General features: G+C 49.1%; 1 protein-coding gene across 1 annotated transcript in view; it reads right to left on the bottom strand.

The window, feature by feature from the left end:
- The window catches only part of LOC147106440 (uncharacterized), a 219,894-nt gene that overhangs the window by 148,058 nt on the left and 56,106 nt on the right, over positions 1–15,730 (bottom strand). Inside the window, exons 3-5 of the mRNA XM_086009598.1 lie at positions 14,175–14,358; positions 7,782–8,177; positions 5,478–5,849 (exon numbers count right to left, since the gene is read on the bottom strand). Coding sequence (XP_085865724.1) covers positions 5,478–5,849; positions 7,782–8,177; positions 14,175–14,358 — 952 coding nt within the window. The remainder of the gene's footprint in view (positions 1–5,477; positions 5,850–7,781; positions 8,178–14,174; positions 14,359–15,730) is intronic.

The following is a 15,730-nucleotide window of genomic DNA, read 5'->3' as shown; positions in this document are numbered from 1 at the left end:
CTGCCCTTTAAGTAGCACCGCCGCGGCTGCAAAAACGCCCCCTGATCCTGTCGGACATATCGTCCGGCGATAGGTCAGGGGTTACAAGGGAAGTATGCGGCCGGGGCGCTGCGCACGGCGATGACGGCTACTGCCGCCGCTAACCTCCCGCTGAATTTCACGGGAGGCGTTAGCGGCGCCGCGCCCAGGCGCTAGGGGATTTGTGCCCCATTAGCGCTAACGAGAGGCGCTAACCAACCCAATTTTTCCCCCATAGAATCATAGGAATGTATGTCACACAAGGAGGCCATTCGGCCCATCGTGTCTGAGCCGGCCGAAAAAGAGCTCTCCAGCCCAATCCCACTTTCCAGCTCTTGGTCCGTAGCCCTGTAGGTTACCGCACTTCAAGTGCTTATCCAAGTACTTTTTAAATGTGATGAGGGTTTTTGCCTCTACCACCCTTTCAGGCAGTGAGTTCCAGACCCCCACCACCCTCTGCATCTTAAGATACTACACAACCTGAAGTCAAATATGTATCTAGCACTCACATGACCGAGCGCTTACATTACGACACAAGAGGTGTTCAAAATTATTACGGGTACAATAACTTGTATTTATATAGCACCTTTAACGTAGTAAAACGTCCCAAGGTGCTTCACAGGAGCGATTATCAAACAAAATTTGACACCAAGCCACATATGGAGATATTAGGACAGGAAAGAGGTAGGTTTTAAGGAGCATCTTAAAGGAGGAGAGTTATAGAGGTGGAGAGGTTTAGGGAGAGAATTCCTGAGCTTAGGGCCTAGGCAGCTGAAGGCACGGCCGCCAATGATGGAGCGATTCCAGATAGGAAAAACTGTTTCCACTGGCAGGAGGGTCGATAACCAGAGGACACAGATTTCAAATAATTGGGAATAAAAGCCAGTGAGGAGGTGAGGAGAATTTTTTAACGCAGCGAGTTGTTGTGATCTGGAATGTGCTGCCTGAAAGGGCGGTGGAAGCAGATTCAATAGTAATTTTCAAAAGGGAATTGGATAAATACTTGAAGTGGAAAAATTTGCTGGGCTGTGGGGAAAGAGCAGGGGGGAGTGGGACTAATTGGAGAGCTCTTTGAAAGAGCCGGCACAGGCACGATGGGCCGAATGGCCTCCTTCTGTGCTGTATCATTCCATGATTCTAGTTTTACGCCCTTGGGTTTTCTTGACAGAAACGCTTCACAATAGCGCTATCCCATTTTATTATGTGGGAGTTGGAGGCTCCAGGAGCATAAGGGGTGAAATGGGCAAGATTAAAAATTGAAAGGGTAGCAATTTTTCCCAAAAGGCGTTCAGCAAATCATTCCAGGACGGAGATAAAGAACCGGGCAGCGTTATTCTCACCGTGACACAGTCGCACGGAGGTTTGCATCAACATAATTTATGTCATTGTGTCTCGTGCTTGCAAGGGACAGGTAAAAATCTACCACATTCCTCTTCATGAGGATGATGTCCCTTTAAGTCATGCAGCCAGGGTGAGGAAAAGAGGAGTTTCCAAGAATCCCTCGTCTTCCGGTTAAATATAAACGAGGAACATAGGAACAGGAGGAGGACATTCAGCCCCTCGAGCCTGTTCCGCCATTCAATCACATCATGGCTGATCTCTACCTCAACCCCATTTACTCACTTTGTTCCGTCTCCCTCGATACCCTCACCCAACAAAAATCTACCGATCTCAGTCATGAAAGCTCCAATTGACCCCCAGCACCCACAGCATTTTGGGGGAGAGAGTTCCAGATTTCCACCACCCTTTGTGTGAAGAAGTGCTTCCTGACATCACCCCTGAACGGCCTGGCTCTAATTTTAAGGTTCTGCCCCCTTGTTCTGGACTCCCCCCACCCAAGGAAATAGTTTCTCTCTATCAACCCTAGCAAATCCTTTTAACATTTTAAACACTCGATCCGATCACCCCTCAACCGTCTAAACTCAAGGGAACACAAGCCCAGTCTGTGCAACCTGTCCTCATAATTTAACCCTTTTAGCCCCGGTATCATTCTGGTGAATCTGCGCTGCTCCCCCTCCAAGGCCGAGATATCCTTCCTGAGGGGCGGGGCCCAGAACTGAACGCGGTCACTCCAGGCGGGGTCTGACCAAGACTCTGACCAGCTGAAGCATCACTTCCTCCCCTCTGTATTCCAGCCCTGATAATGTAGGGAACACATTACAATCTCAAATGTTTTTGGAGTTGCAATATCCCTCTCCGAAATCAACTAGTTTTCAGTTTCATTCTTTGTGGAGTAGGCAAGGTTGTTGAGATTTGTGAATCAATCGGTGATAATCAATAAGCAATAGTACACAATTGTTGAGCAATTGGAACAGACTCAATAAGCTCTTCCATTTTTAATTGCAATTAATAGGAGCGATTACAGATACGTGTATGTAAATGTGTACCTGAGATTGTTTATGTTTTTTTATTCATTCTCGGGATGTGGGCATCACTGGCAAGGCCGGCATTTAGTGCCCGTCCCGAGTTGTCCTGAGAATTAGCGTGCAAAGTTAAAGCACATGGGATTGGGGGTAAGGTACTGTCTTGGAAAGAGAACTGGTTGGCAGACAGGAAGCAAAGAGTTGGAATAAACGGGTCTTTTTCCAAGTGGAAGGCAGTGACTAGTGGGGTACCGCAGGGATCGGTGCTAGGACCCCAACTATTCACCATATATATATAAATGATCTAGACGAGTGAACTAGATGTAATATCTCCAAGTTTGCAGACGACACAAAACTGGGTGGGCGTGTATGCTGTGAGGAGGATGCAGAGAAACTCCAGTATGATTTGGACAGGTTGGGTGATTATACTGCATTTGTCATGCATCTGTCCAATGTGGATAAATGCGAGGTTATCCACTTTGGTGGCAAAAACAGGAAGACAGATTATTATCTGAACGGCAATAGATTGGGAAAAGGGGAAGTGCAACGAGACCTGGGTGTCCTTGTGCACCAGTCGCTGAAGGCGGTTAAGAAGGCAAATGGTATGTTGGCCTTCATAGCAAGAGGATTCAAGTGCAGGAGCAAGGATGTCTTGCTGCAGTTGTACAGGGCCTTGGTGAGACCACACCTTGAGAATTGTGTGCAGTTTTGGTCGCCTTATCTGAGGAAGGATGTTCTTGCCATGGAGGGAATGCAGCGAAGATTCACCAGACTGATACCTGGGATGGCAGGAATGACGTATGAAGAGAGATTGGGTCGATTAGGCTTATATTCGCTGGAGTTTAGAAGAATGAGAGGGGATCTCATTGAAACTTATAAAATTCTAACAGGACTAGACAGACTAGATGCAGGAAGGATGTTCCCAATGGCGAGGAGTCCAGAACCAGGGGTCACAGTCTAAGGATAAGGGGTAAGCCATTTAGGACTGAGATGAGGAATTTCTTCACCCAGAGAGTGGTGAACCTGTGGAATTCTCTACCACACAAGGCAGTTGAGGCCAATTCATTAAATATATTCAAGAAGGAGTTAGATATATTTCTTAAGGCTAAAGGGATCAAGGGATATGGGGAGAAGGCAGGGACAGGGTACTGAATTTGGATGATCAGCCATGATCTCATTGAATGGCGGAACAGGCTTGAGGGGCCAAATGGCCTACTCCTGCTCCTATCTTCTATGTTTCTATGTTTATATGAGAAGGTAGTGGTGAGCCGCCTTCTTGAGCCATTGGTAGAGGTTTTGATAGAACTGAATGGCTTGCTAGTTCACGTCAGAGGGCAGTTAAGAGTCAACCATGTTGGTGTGGGTCTGGAGTCACATATAGAAGAAGCCCAGACCGGGCAAGGACGACGGGTTTCCTTCCCTATGGGGACATTAGTGAGCCAGTTGGGTTTTTACAGCAATCCGACAGCTTCACGGTCACTTCTATAGGAAAGATTGGATAGACTGGAGTTGTTTTCTTTGGAAAAGAGGAGGCTGAGGGGAGACTTAATTGAGGTGTATAAAATGATGAGGGGCCCTGGATAGAGTGGGTAGAAAGGACCTATTTCCCTTAGCAGAGGAGTCAATAACCAAGGGGCACAGATTTAAAGTAATTGGTAGAAGGATTAGAGGGGTGTTGAGGAGAACTTTTTTCACCCAGAGGGTGGTGGGGGTCTGGAACTCACTGCCTGAAAGGGAGGTAGAGGCAGAGACCCTCATCACATTTAAAAAGTACTTGGATATGCACTTGAAGTGCCGTAACCTACAGGGCTACGGACCAAGAGCGGGAAAGTGGGATTAGCTGGAGAGCTCTTTGTCGGCCGGCGCAGACACGATGGGCCGAATGGCCTCCTCCTGTGCCGTAAATTTCTATGATTTTACCGATACCAGCCTTTTAAAATGAATTCAAATTCTCAAGGTGGGATTTGAGCTTTTGTTCTCTGGATTACTAGTCCAGGCCTCTGATTACTTGTCCAGTAACATCACCACTGCACTACCGTACCCGTCATACGTGACGTACAGAAGAAGATACGAGCACGGGAAACGGAAAGATCAACGTTCCCACTAAGCTGCGCAGCCACGCAGCGGTCCGGAGGTCCTGCGCAGGCCGCTCAGCGGGTTTTCGATGCAGGAAACCGCGCACGTGCGAAAATTTGAATGGGCCGCGCAGCCTGTTAAAGGGACCGTGCAGCAAAAAAAAAATTACAGGGAACATTGAGAAAGATACTTGAGAAATGGAACAGTTACCTCCGAGAATGACAGGCAACAATCGCCAACCGTAGTTATTCAGCGTCATAAAAAGACAACATGTGATGTGACGTTAGAAAACCCTCGTCCATACAAATAAACAGAAATGTCTCGATGCAAACAATCCCGGTTGTCAGTGAGACACTTAGTTATGATGTCCAGATGTTCAGACTCAAACAAGTACACCTCAGTCACATTCTCCTGTATCTGCAGGCACTCTGGGGTAGATCTTGACTTTGCGCGATAGCGAGTCAGCAGCCCCTGTTTACATCTGTTCCCCATTTTGTATTTCCAGTGAAGTCAGTCGGGAGAGATGGAAAATGGGCTGCCGACTCGCTGTCACCCGTTTTGCATAAGAACATAAGAAATAGGAGCAGGAGTCAGCCATACGGCCCCTCGAGCCTGCTCCGCCATTCAATAAGATCATGGCTGATCTTCGACTCCAACTCCATTTTCCTGCCCGATCCCCATATCCCTTGATTCCCCGAGAGTCCAAAAATCTATCGATCTCTGTCTTGAATATACTCAACGACTGAGCCTCCACAGCCCTCTGGGGTAGAGAATTGCAAAGATTCACAACCCTCTGAGTGAAGAAATTTCTCCTCATCTCAGTCCTAAATGGCCGACCCCTTATTCTGAGATAATAACCCTATTACACTGTTGCGCAAAGTCAAAAATGAACCCCATTGACTTTCAGATGCAAGCTAATAATCCCTCACAGCAGTCGATGAGATCCAGCATTGAAATATAGACAATCAGGGAGCATGTGAACAAGCCATCTGGCAAGAATGAAATGAGCAGTGCATTGACCTCTCTGTGGTGAGATGGGTGGGAGAACAGGCCAGTGTTTGAGGACTCGGTCATGCCAGATTTCTACAAACGAAGGTGTCCTCTCCGTGGGGGAGCCAATCACCGCCGAGGACGATACTTGGAGCGGGTCACCGGCGCTATGGCAACCGGACACACTGAGATCGCCGTTCACCACGCTGTGGTAGAGACTGCTGGCCACCGACGGAGAGCCATGGCGGAGGCGGATTCTGCCGGAATGGGTACGGCTGCTGCCGGCGTTCAGCTCGGAGTCTTCGGAATCTCTGCTGTTCCAGGAGAGGGATGAGCAGCGGAGTTGGGAGAGATCAGTGCTGCTGGCAGCTCCCGAGGTGGATAGACTGTCCCACATTTCTACTGGATGGAAAAGAAACGTTAAAAAAAAAAGAAAGAAAGACTTGCCTTTATATAGCACCTTTCACGACCCCCGGACGTCTCAAAACGCGTTACAGTCAATGAAGTACATTTTTGAAGTGTAGTCACTGTTGTAATGTGGGAAAGGCGGCAGGCAATTTGCGCACAGCAAGCTCCCACAAACAGCAATGTGATAATGGCCAGATAATCTGTTTTAGTGATGTTGATTGAGGGATAAATATTGGCCCAGGACACTGGGGATAACGCCCCCCGCTCTTCTTTGAAATAGTGCCGTGGGATCTTTTATGTCCACCTGAGAGAGCAGATGGTGCCTCGGTTTAACGTCTCATCTGAAAGACGGCACCTCCGACAGTGCAGCACTCCCTCAGTACTGCCCCTCCGACAGTGCGGCGAGCCCTCAGTACTGCCCCTCCGACAGTGCGGCGCTCCCTCAGTACTGACCCTCCAACAGTGCGGCGCTCCCTCAGTACTGACTCTCCGACAGTGCGGCGCTCCCTCAGTACTGCCCCTCCGACAGTGCGGCACTCCCTCAGTACTGCCCCTCCGACAGTGCAGCACTCCCTCAGTACTGCCCCTCCGACAGTGCGGCACTCCCTCAGTACTGCCCCTCCGACAGTGCGGCACTCCCTCAGTACTGCCCCTCCGACAGTGCGGCACTCCCTCAGTACTGCCCCTCCGACAGTGCGGCACTCCCTCAGTACTGCCCCTCCGACAGTGCGGCGCTCCCTCAGTACTGCCCCTCCGACAGTGCGGCGCTCCCTCAGTACTGCCCCTCCGACAGTGCGGCGCTCCCTCAGTACTGCCCCTCCGACAGTGCGGCGCTCCCTCAGTACTGCCCCTCCGACAGTGCGGCGCTCCCTCAGCACTGCACTGGGGTGTCAGCCTAGATTTTTATGTGCGCTCAAGTCTCTGGAGTGGGACTATGAACCCAGAACCTTCTGACTCAGAGGCGAGTGTGCTACCCACTGAGCCATGGCTGACACAAAAAAGAGCAGAGTGTGACAAAGGAAACAATCAGGGCTTCTACTGAGGAAAGAAAGAACTTGCATTTCTATAGCGCCTTTCACAACTTCAGGACATCCCAAAGCGCTTTACAGCCAATCAAGCTCTTTTGAAGGATGTTCCCGTCAAACTGCGTGGCCGCACTGCTGTCTGGAGCTCCCTCATAGCCAGTGTACCCGCTTTTAAATAGAAAAAAACACGTATGCGCGGGAATCTGAATGGGCCGCACAGTCCGTAAAAAAGGGACCTCACACCCAAAAAAAAATTAAAGGTAGCATTGCTTTTGAAGTGTGGTCACTGTTGTAATGTAGGAAACGCGGCAGCCAATTTACGTACAGCAAGGTCCCACAAACAGCAATGTGATAATGACAACATAATCTGTTTTATGGATATTGGTTGAGGGATAAATTTGGCCCGGGAGGAGAACTCCCCTGCTCGTCTTTGAAATAGTGGCCATGGGTTCTTTTACGTCCACCTGAAAGGGCAAATGGGGCCTCGGTTTAACGTCTCATCTGACAGTGCAGTGCTCCCTCAGTACTGGCAATGGGGGTGTCAGCCTGGTTTATGGGCTCAAATGTGCATCTTTCTTTCTTTCTTTACACTCCAGCGCTCGAGAATTCCACGGGGCTTCTCCGATGGGGGAATCGGTGGAACCCCGGCAGAGAATCGGAGTAAACAAACGTTTTCCCAGGAATTTCACCAGGAGTTCTGCCAATCTCCTGCCGACGTTATGGCAGGAGATCAGGAGATCCCCGTCGAAATTCAGGGCCCACGTTGCATAGCGACCTTGACTTTCACGGCCTCCTGAATCCTCTCGGGTCAATCCGTGTGAAGCTTAATAGCCACTCTGCAAAACGGGCAGTAGTCTCAAGACACTTAAGTAACGAGTGATGACCCCAACAATAACCTTACCTGTCTGGTTGGTGTCTCTGTCAAAGCTGAACTCAGTACCCTGGCTGCACACACTCAAAGTGTGTCTGCTGCAGTCCGATAAAGTGCCATCCGTTGCTGATAGAAGGGGACTAATGCTCTCTCGTAGTCTGTCCACCTCATCCAGCTCTAGGTCATCCAGATCAGCATCACTCCAAATGATCCGAGAGCTTCCACATTCTTCATTTGCCTCCAACTCTTCAGTTGGGTTCTGCTCGCCAGTTCCAAGTCCTGTCTCCCTCTCTACATCTTCATGCTTCTCCTCATCTTCCTCGAAGGATGCCTCGCTTGGTGGAGATGATTTGGGCAGGGCCGTTGGGCTGGGTTTCAACGATGAGAGACAAATCGATTGGGCTGCGAATCGATGCCTGGGATACACTGGGTGAGTGAAATATAAACACAATGATGAAAGCACTGTGAGCTCAGAGCTCACCAACAAAGAGATGAGACAACAACAACAGCAACTTGTATTTATATAGCGCCTTTAACGTAGTAAAACGTCCCAAGGCGCTTCACAGGAGTATTTTAAGACAAAATTTGACACTGAGCCACATAAGGAGATATTAGGACAGGTGACCAAAAGCTTGGTCAAAGAGGTAAGTTTTAAGGAGCGTCTTAAAGGAGAAAAGAGAGGTAGAGAGTAAGAAAGGTTTAGGGAGGGAATTCCAGGTCTTAGGGCCCCGGCAGCTGAAGGCACGGCCACCAATGGTGGGGCGATGAAAATCGAGGATGCTCAAGAGGCCAGAATTGGAGGAGCGCAGAGATCTCGGAGGGTTGTGGGGCTGGAGGAGGTTACAGAGATAGGATGGGGGGGGTGAGGCCATAGAGGGATTTGAAAACAAGGATGAGATTGTTAAAATCAAGGTGTTGCTTAACTAGGAGCCAATGTAGGTCAGCGAGCACAGCGGGTGTTGGGTGAACGGGAGTGGTTCGAGTTAGGAGACAGGTAGCAGAGTTTTGGACCCTGATATTACGAAGACACAAAGCTGGAATGGGTAGGCTGCGCTGAATTCAACACTGCAAACTAAAACTTTGCATTACGAGCTCTCCATTCAATAGCAGCTTTCATCAGGTCCAAAACTATTCTACCTTCTCCCATTCAGGCTTCGTCGACACCTCGATTTTAAGTTTGATTGGCACCCCATCCACCACCTTAAACATTCACTCCCTCCACCACCGGTGCACCATGTCTGCAGTGTGTACCATCTACAAGATGCACTGCAGCAACTCGCCAAGGCTTCTTTGGCAGCTCCTCCCAAACCCGTGACCTCTTCCACCTAGAAGGACAAGGGCAGCAGGCGCATGGGAACACCACCAGCTCCAAGTTCCCCTCCAAGTCACACACCATCCTGACTTGGAAGTATATCGCCGTTCCTTCATCGTCGCTGGGTCAAAATCCTGGAACTCCCTCCCTAACAGCACTGTGGGAGCACCTTCACCACACGGACTGCAGCGGTTCAAGAAGGCAGCTCACCACCACCTTCTCGAGGGGCAATTAGGGATGGGCAATAAATGCCGGCCTTGCCAGTGACGCCCACATCCCAGGAACTAATAAAAAAAAGTCCTTCAGCGCAGGTTTTTTTAAATCTCTTTTAACATTGTTTAATTCAATGTGAACTTTTGAATATTGTAATGTTGTTTATTGTAGTTGGTGGGGGGGGGCAGCTCTCTTGCTCAAATTAAAGGCATATCATCGCCACTTTGGGGAGGGACAAGCCTTTGGCTCAATCATAGCATTCCCACCTCCGAGTCGGAAGGTGCAGGGTTCGAACCCGCTCCCGACTGTCCCGGCGAGCGGAGACCAGAGCTCCGGCTCAGAATTCCGGGTTGACATTCAGCGGGATCCTCGCGTCCGCTGGGTGCAGGTGACCCTCCCTTCATCGTAAGGGTTGTGGGAGCCCATGAAACCCTTCCGCCGTATAGGACTAACCCGCCGCCTCCTCCCCCCCGTCGACTGGTGTAAAGATGGTCACAGCCCTGGAAGGGCTAATCGGCCCGCGAATCAAATCAAATCAAATCAACTTTTATTGTCATTGTTAGTGCACAAGCGCAGTACAACGAAATGTAGGCTTGCGGCTCCCGAGAGTGCAGACAGAAAATGATAACCAGCCAATGAAGCCATTCAGACAGGTGACTGAGGAAGGTCATTGAAGAAGGTCGTTGAGGAAGGTCGGTGAGGAGGGTCGGTGAGGAAGGTCGTTGAGGAGGGTCGTTGAGGAGGGTCGTTGAGGAGGGTCGTTGATGAAGGTCATTGAGGAAGGTCGGTGAGGAAGGTCGTTGAGGAAGGTCATTGAGGAAGGTCGGTGAGGAGGGTCATTGAGGAAGGTCGGTGAGGAGGGTCGTTGAGGAAAGTCGTTGAGGGTCGTTGAGGAAGGTCGTTGAGGAGGGTCATTGAGGAAAGTCGTTGAGGAGGGTCGTTGAGGAAGGTCGTTGAGGAGGGTCGTTGAGGAAGGTCGTTGAGGAGGGTCGTTGAGGAAGGTCATTGAGGAAGGTCGGTGAGGAGGGTTGGTGAGGAGGGTCGTTGAGGAGGGTCGTTGAGGAGGGTCGTTGAGGAGGGTCGTTGAGGAGGGTCGTTGAGGAGGGTCGGCGAGGAGGGTCGGCGAGGAGGGTCGGCGAGGAGGGTCGGCGAGGAGGGTCGGCGAGGAGGGTCGGCGAGGAGGGTCGGCGAGGAGGGTCGGCGAGGAGGGTCGGCGAGGAGGGTCGGCGAGGAGGGTCGGCGAGGAGGGTCGGCGAGGAGGGTCGGCGAGGAGGGTCGGCGAGGAGGGTCGTTGAGGAAGGTCGTTGAGGAAGGTCGGTGAGGAAGGTCATTGAGGAGGAGAGGTTTCCAAGGGAAGAGTGGTGAAGATATGAGAACAAATTACTTTGGGAGGCTTTCAGACGGCCAGTTCTAGGAACTCTGTTCAAGAGTTGTGTGTAGTTTAACGGAGTAAGGACGAGAACAGCTGGAGTTATTCAACAAGCAAGGCTTATTGTTAAACTCAAAGTGACAAGTGTAAAATGAGGGGTAAATATAAATGAGGGGGGCCTAATGGAGGTCTTTAAAATTATGAAAGGTTTTGATCAAGTGGATACAGAGTGTTTCCACTTGTGGGGAAGAGCAAAACTAGAGGCCATCAATATAAGATAGTCACCAAGAAATCCAATAGGGAATTCAGAAGAAACTTCTTTACCCAGAGAGTGGTGAGAATGTGGAACTCGCTACCACGGGGAGTGGTTGAGGCGAATAGTATAGATGCATTTAAGGGGAGGCTAGACAAGCAAATGAGGGAGAAGGGAATAGAGGGTTACGCTGATAGAGTTAGATGAGGAAAGACGGGAGGAGGTGCGAGTGGAGCATAAATGCCGGCATGGACTGGTTGGGCCGAATGGCCTGTTTCTGTGCCGTACAATCCTGTGTAATCAGGGCGGAGGTAATCAGTGTTTATTACCGTTTGATTAAATGATGAAGGCAGCTGTATTTACAATCCGACGTGACTTGCGTAGCAGGAGGCGATGCCCCCTGCAGTCAAAGATCCTGCATGAACGGGTTATCAAATATTATTTGACGTGCTCGAGAAACCAGATGTACGACAAAACTCTGCTTGTCCGAGAGAGAGAGAGGGTTGTGGGTTGTGGGAGCCCATCACCCATATCTGGGACAATGAGGCTCAGTATCTGGGGCTCCTCGGACCCCACCATTTGTGGTGAGGGGGAGCGGGGAGAAACCCACCCCCCAAAAATGGACGCTCCCGAATTTCTAGCGCCAGCACTTTAATAGATCTGTACTAAAGGATCATTAGAAGTTCAGAAGAGATTCTCTCAGTGCGGGATTGTTCACAGTTTGCCCCATTCTCTCGGTACAACGATATTACTAAAACAAACAATTCTTCAGTGCTGATTTGAAATGTTTTCTTCAGGAACGCACCCAGCAGAGGCAAGAGAATTTCTACATGGTTCAAAGATTTAATATAGAGATGTCGACTCACTAATCTGGTGATGCTGTCACACTTTCCCAATGTGTGCAATGTCTTTCTACCCGTGTAGTTTAAATGCTTCTTTGAACGATTTTCTTTATGATCAATTCATCTGCATTGTGACCATTGTTTCAGAATTGGACAGCCAGCCCTTCTGAAGGCTCCCGTAGCTAACAGAATGATGTACTGCCGCCCTGCCAAATGCAAAGTCGTCAAGCAAACAGTGTGAAGGAAGCATTTCTCCTTCGCAACATGTTGCTGCGTGGCTGGTGTGGCATTGTTTAAATACAGCGAGAGAATCTGGGTCAGGGCGTTTTCTATGCGTCTCACAGCGGCTGGGCAGAAAGCCGCCCTTCTCTCATTCATCTCTCGTGTCATCAATATCAATGGTGTGCGACACTCCCCGGTCTCCAATCAGAAGTGGTCTTCTATTCTGATGGAGGGGTTGGGGGCGGGGGGGGTTGGCATATTGGCATGCTGGGCTCCTTTAACGACAGGCATTGTTGGGAGAACACAATGAAGGGGTCCTCGAGAAGTAACACAAGGGTCTGGGGTGAGGGTCATCTCCAAGACACACTGACCAGATGTTTTGAACTAAAAACAGAACAGGGGTGCTTTTGGAAGAAGCAAAAAAAAAGGAATCGCATTCTGGCACAAAGTCTAATCTGGCTGCCTAACAAGGCATTGAGGAACTTTAATTATCGACACACACGGGGCCAAAGCAACAGATCTAATGGAGCCGGATGCTGCCGTTATTAATCGTTGGCACGAGGACTTTGCCTTGCACTTGCAAGGGTTAATTCCGAATTCTACAGCAATGTAAGACGACCCAGGGCATTCTATGACATTCCCCTACCTCTCGCGCCCCCGCCACCCACCCCGCCCACAGCAACCCTCTACCCTTCCCCCATTGCCCCAACAACTTCCCAACAAACAATGATCTGAGCATCGCTGTTAGGCAAAAAAAAGCCCAATCACCACCCCCCCCCCACCCACCCCCTCCTCTCCCGTTGCCCCCTGCCCCTCCTTTCACTGGAAAACCCTGATCCTTTCGACAAATAACCGGAGCCGTCGAAATTGTGCTCGGCCTTTTATGAAAGAATCGGCAAATCCTCCGCGCACAAATCCCTGCTTGTTGTTTCCACACACACCATGTGACCAGAGTCGTCCTGAAGGATAAAGGGACGGTGCTGGGGGCAGATTGGTGCGGTGATCCTGTACAATTCCCATCCTTGTCCCATCTGTTATTCAGCAAGGGCTTGAATGGCATGTGTCAAGAGAGTCGTAGCTATGTAAACTGCCCAAAGAAATTAACCAGCCCATTTCTTTGGCCACGGATGTAGCTACACCAGCCACCATATGGCGAGTAATTAGTTTTAAGGCTGCGGTAATGTTCATGCAATGCCAGGTAGCAGCTATAGTGAATGGCAGCTGACAGAATGCCTGGCATTCCACTAGAGATTGTACCAACATACTTCACCAATGCAATCATTTAGCCAGACGAGTTTTGGACCAATTCATTGTTTGAACAAGGTTCCTATCGTACAGGTGCTGTTTAACAGTTTAATAAATAAGATTCACTTTATTGTATTCGTTTACAACTGAATCAGAGAATCTTACAGCACAGAAAGAGGCAATTCGGCCCATCGTGCCTGTGCCGGCTCTTTGAAAGAGCTCTCCGATTAGTCCCACTCCCCCTGCTCTTTCCCCAGAGCCCTGAAAATTTTTCCCTCATCAAGTATTTATCCAATTCCCTTTTGAAAGTTACTATTGAATCTGCTTCCACCGCCCTTTCAGGCAGCGCATTCCAGATCACAACAACTCGCTGCATACAACCAATTCTCCTCATCTCCTCGCTGGCTTTTTTTTCAATTGTTTTAAACCTGTGTCCTCTGGTTACCCACCCTCCTGTCAGTGGAAACAGTTTCTCCCTATCTACAATCACTCCACCATTGGTGGCCGTGCCTTCAGCTGCCTGGGCCCTAAGCTCTGAAATTCTCTCCCTAAACCTCTCCGCCTCTCTACCTCTCTCTCCTCCTTTAAGACGCTCCTTAAAGCACTCCTCTTTCCTGCTCGTATATCGCCTTATGTGGCTCGGTGTCAAATTTTGTTTGATCATGCTCCTGTGAAGCGCCTTGGGACGTTTTACTACGTTAAAGGCGCTATATAAATACAAGTTGTCACTGTTGTTGTTGTACTCTATCAAAGCCCTTCATAATTTTGAACAGCTCTTGTGTCCTAATGCAAGTGCTTGGTCATGTTAGTGATAGATACACATTTGACTTGAGGTTGTGTAGCACCTTGAGATGCCTGAGCTTTCACACAAAGCACCTGATTATTTTTCTATGTTTGCATTGCCTACATTGTCTGCGCGCATCAGAAATTAGTAACAGGCGTCTGTTGCTGCCAAACCTCGGGTTACCTGTAGTTTTCCAGACGTCTCTGGGGGGAGCACACGGCTTCGCGTTCGAAGGGCCCGCATGGAGAGTTCGGGACCTGGAGTTGAGGCCCCACGACGACTGCAGAGTGCCGGGTGAAGTATTCATGTGAGCGATATATCTGGGGCATGGTTGTGAAGGCCTGGTTGAATCCGGCTGAAGGATAGGCTGACACAGACAGCAACAACAACAACAACAACAACAACAAGATTATAATGCCAACTGAGGTGTCGATATTCCACGTGTCATCCAACATAATCCGCACCGTTCAAAAAACAATGAAGCATATTTTCAGATAGGGAGTAAGAACATAAGAATTCGGAGCAGGAGTCGGCCATACGGCCCCTCAAGCCTGCTCCGCCATTCAATAAGATCATGGCTGATCTTCGACCTTAACTCCTCTTTCCCAACCGATCCCCATATCCCTCGATTCCCCTAGAGTGCAAAAATCTATCGATCTCAGCCTTGAATATACTCAACGATTCAGCATCCACAGCCCTTTGAGGTAGAGATTTGCAAAGATTCACAACCCTCTGAGTGAATAAATTCCTCCTTATCTCAGTCTTAAATGGCCGACCCCTTATCCTGAGACTATGCCCCCTAGTTCTAGACTCTCCAGCCAGGGGAAACATCCTCTCAGCATCTACCCTGTCAATCCCCCTCAGAATCTTATATGTTTTAATGAAATCACCTCTCATTCTTCTAAACTCCAGTGAGTATCGGCCCAATCTACACAATCTCTCCTCATAGGACAACCCTCTCATCCCAGGGATCAATCTAGTGAACCTTCGTTGCACCGCCTCTAAGGCCAGTTTATCCTTCCTCAGATAAGGAGACCAAAACTGTGCCCAGTACTCCAGATGTGGTCTCACCAAAGTCCTGTACAATTGTAGTAAGACTTCCTTACTCTTATACTCCAACCCCCTTGCAATAAAGGCCAACATAACATTTGCCTTCCTAATTGCTGCATGCTAACCTTCTGTGTTTCCTGTATATTCTGAAACTGTATGAAGCCCATCAGTGATTGAATTTACTTTTCGTAAACAGAAGGTGCTTGTTATTAACAGTGGGAGGTAAAAAATCAACTGGTAGTTTTTTTAAAAAGCATTGCAGAAACTGCAACCACTTAACGGTTTTGAGTATCTCATCATAACTGACAGTTAATACTTGACTAAAATTGTGTTGGTGGCTCAAAGTCCAAGTGAACATCGAGGTGAGAATGGCAAAAGAAAAGAACTTACATTTATACAGCATCTTATCACATCTCGTAGAAACATTCCAAACCACATCACATACAATAAAAGAAAGACTTGCGTTTCTATAGCACCTTTCACAACCCCAGGACATCCCAAAGCGCTTCACAGCCAATGAAGTACTTTTGAAGTGTAGTCACTGTTGTAATCACAGAATCACAGAAACCCCACAGTGCAGATAGAGGCCATTTCGGCCCATCGAGCCTGCACCGACACATATCCCACCCGATCCCCGTAACCCCTACACCAACACATATCCCACCCTATCCCTGTAACCCCACGTATTT

Source organism: Somniosus microcephalus, chromosome 16, assembly GCF_052327205.1.
Source record: "Somniosus microcephalus isolate GS21.2 chromosome 16, FLI_Smic_1.0, whole genome shotgun sequence".
NCBI lineage: Eukaryota > Metazoa > Chordata > Chondrichthyes > Squaliformes > Somniosidae > Somniosus > Somniosus microcephalus.
Note: the sequence above shows the minus strand (reverse complement) of the source record. Positions and strands in the feature narration are given on the sequence as shown.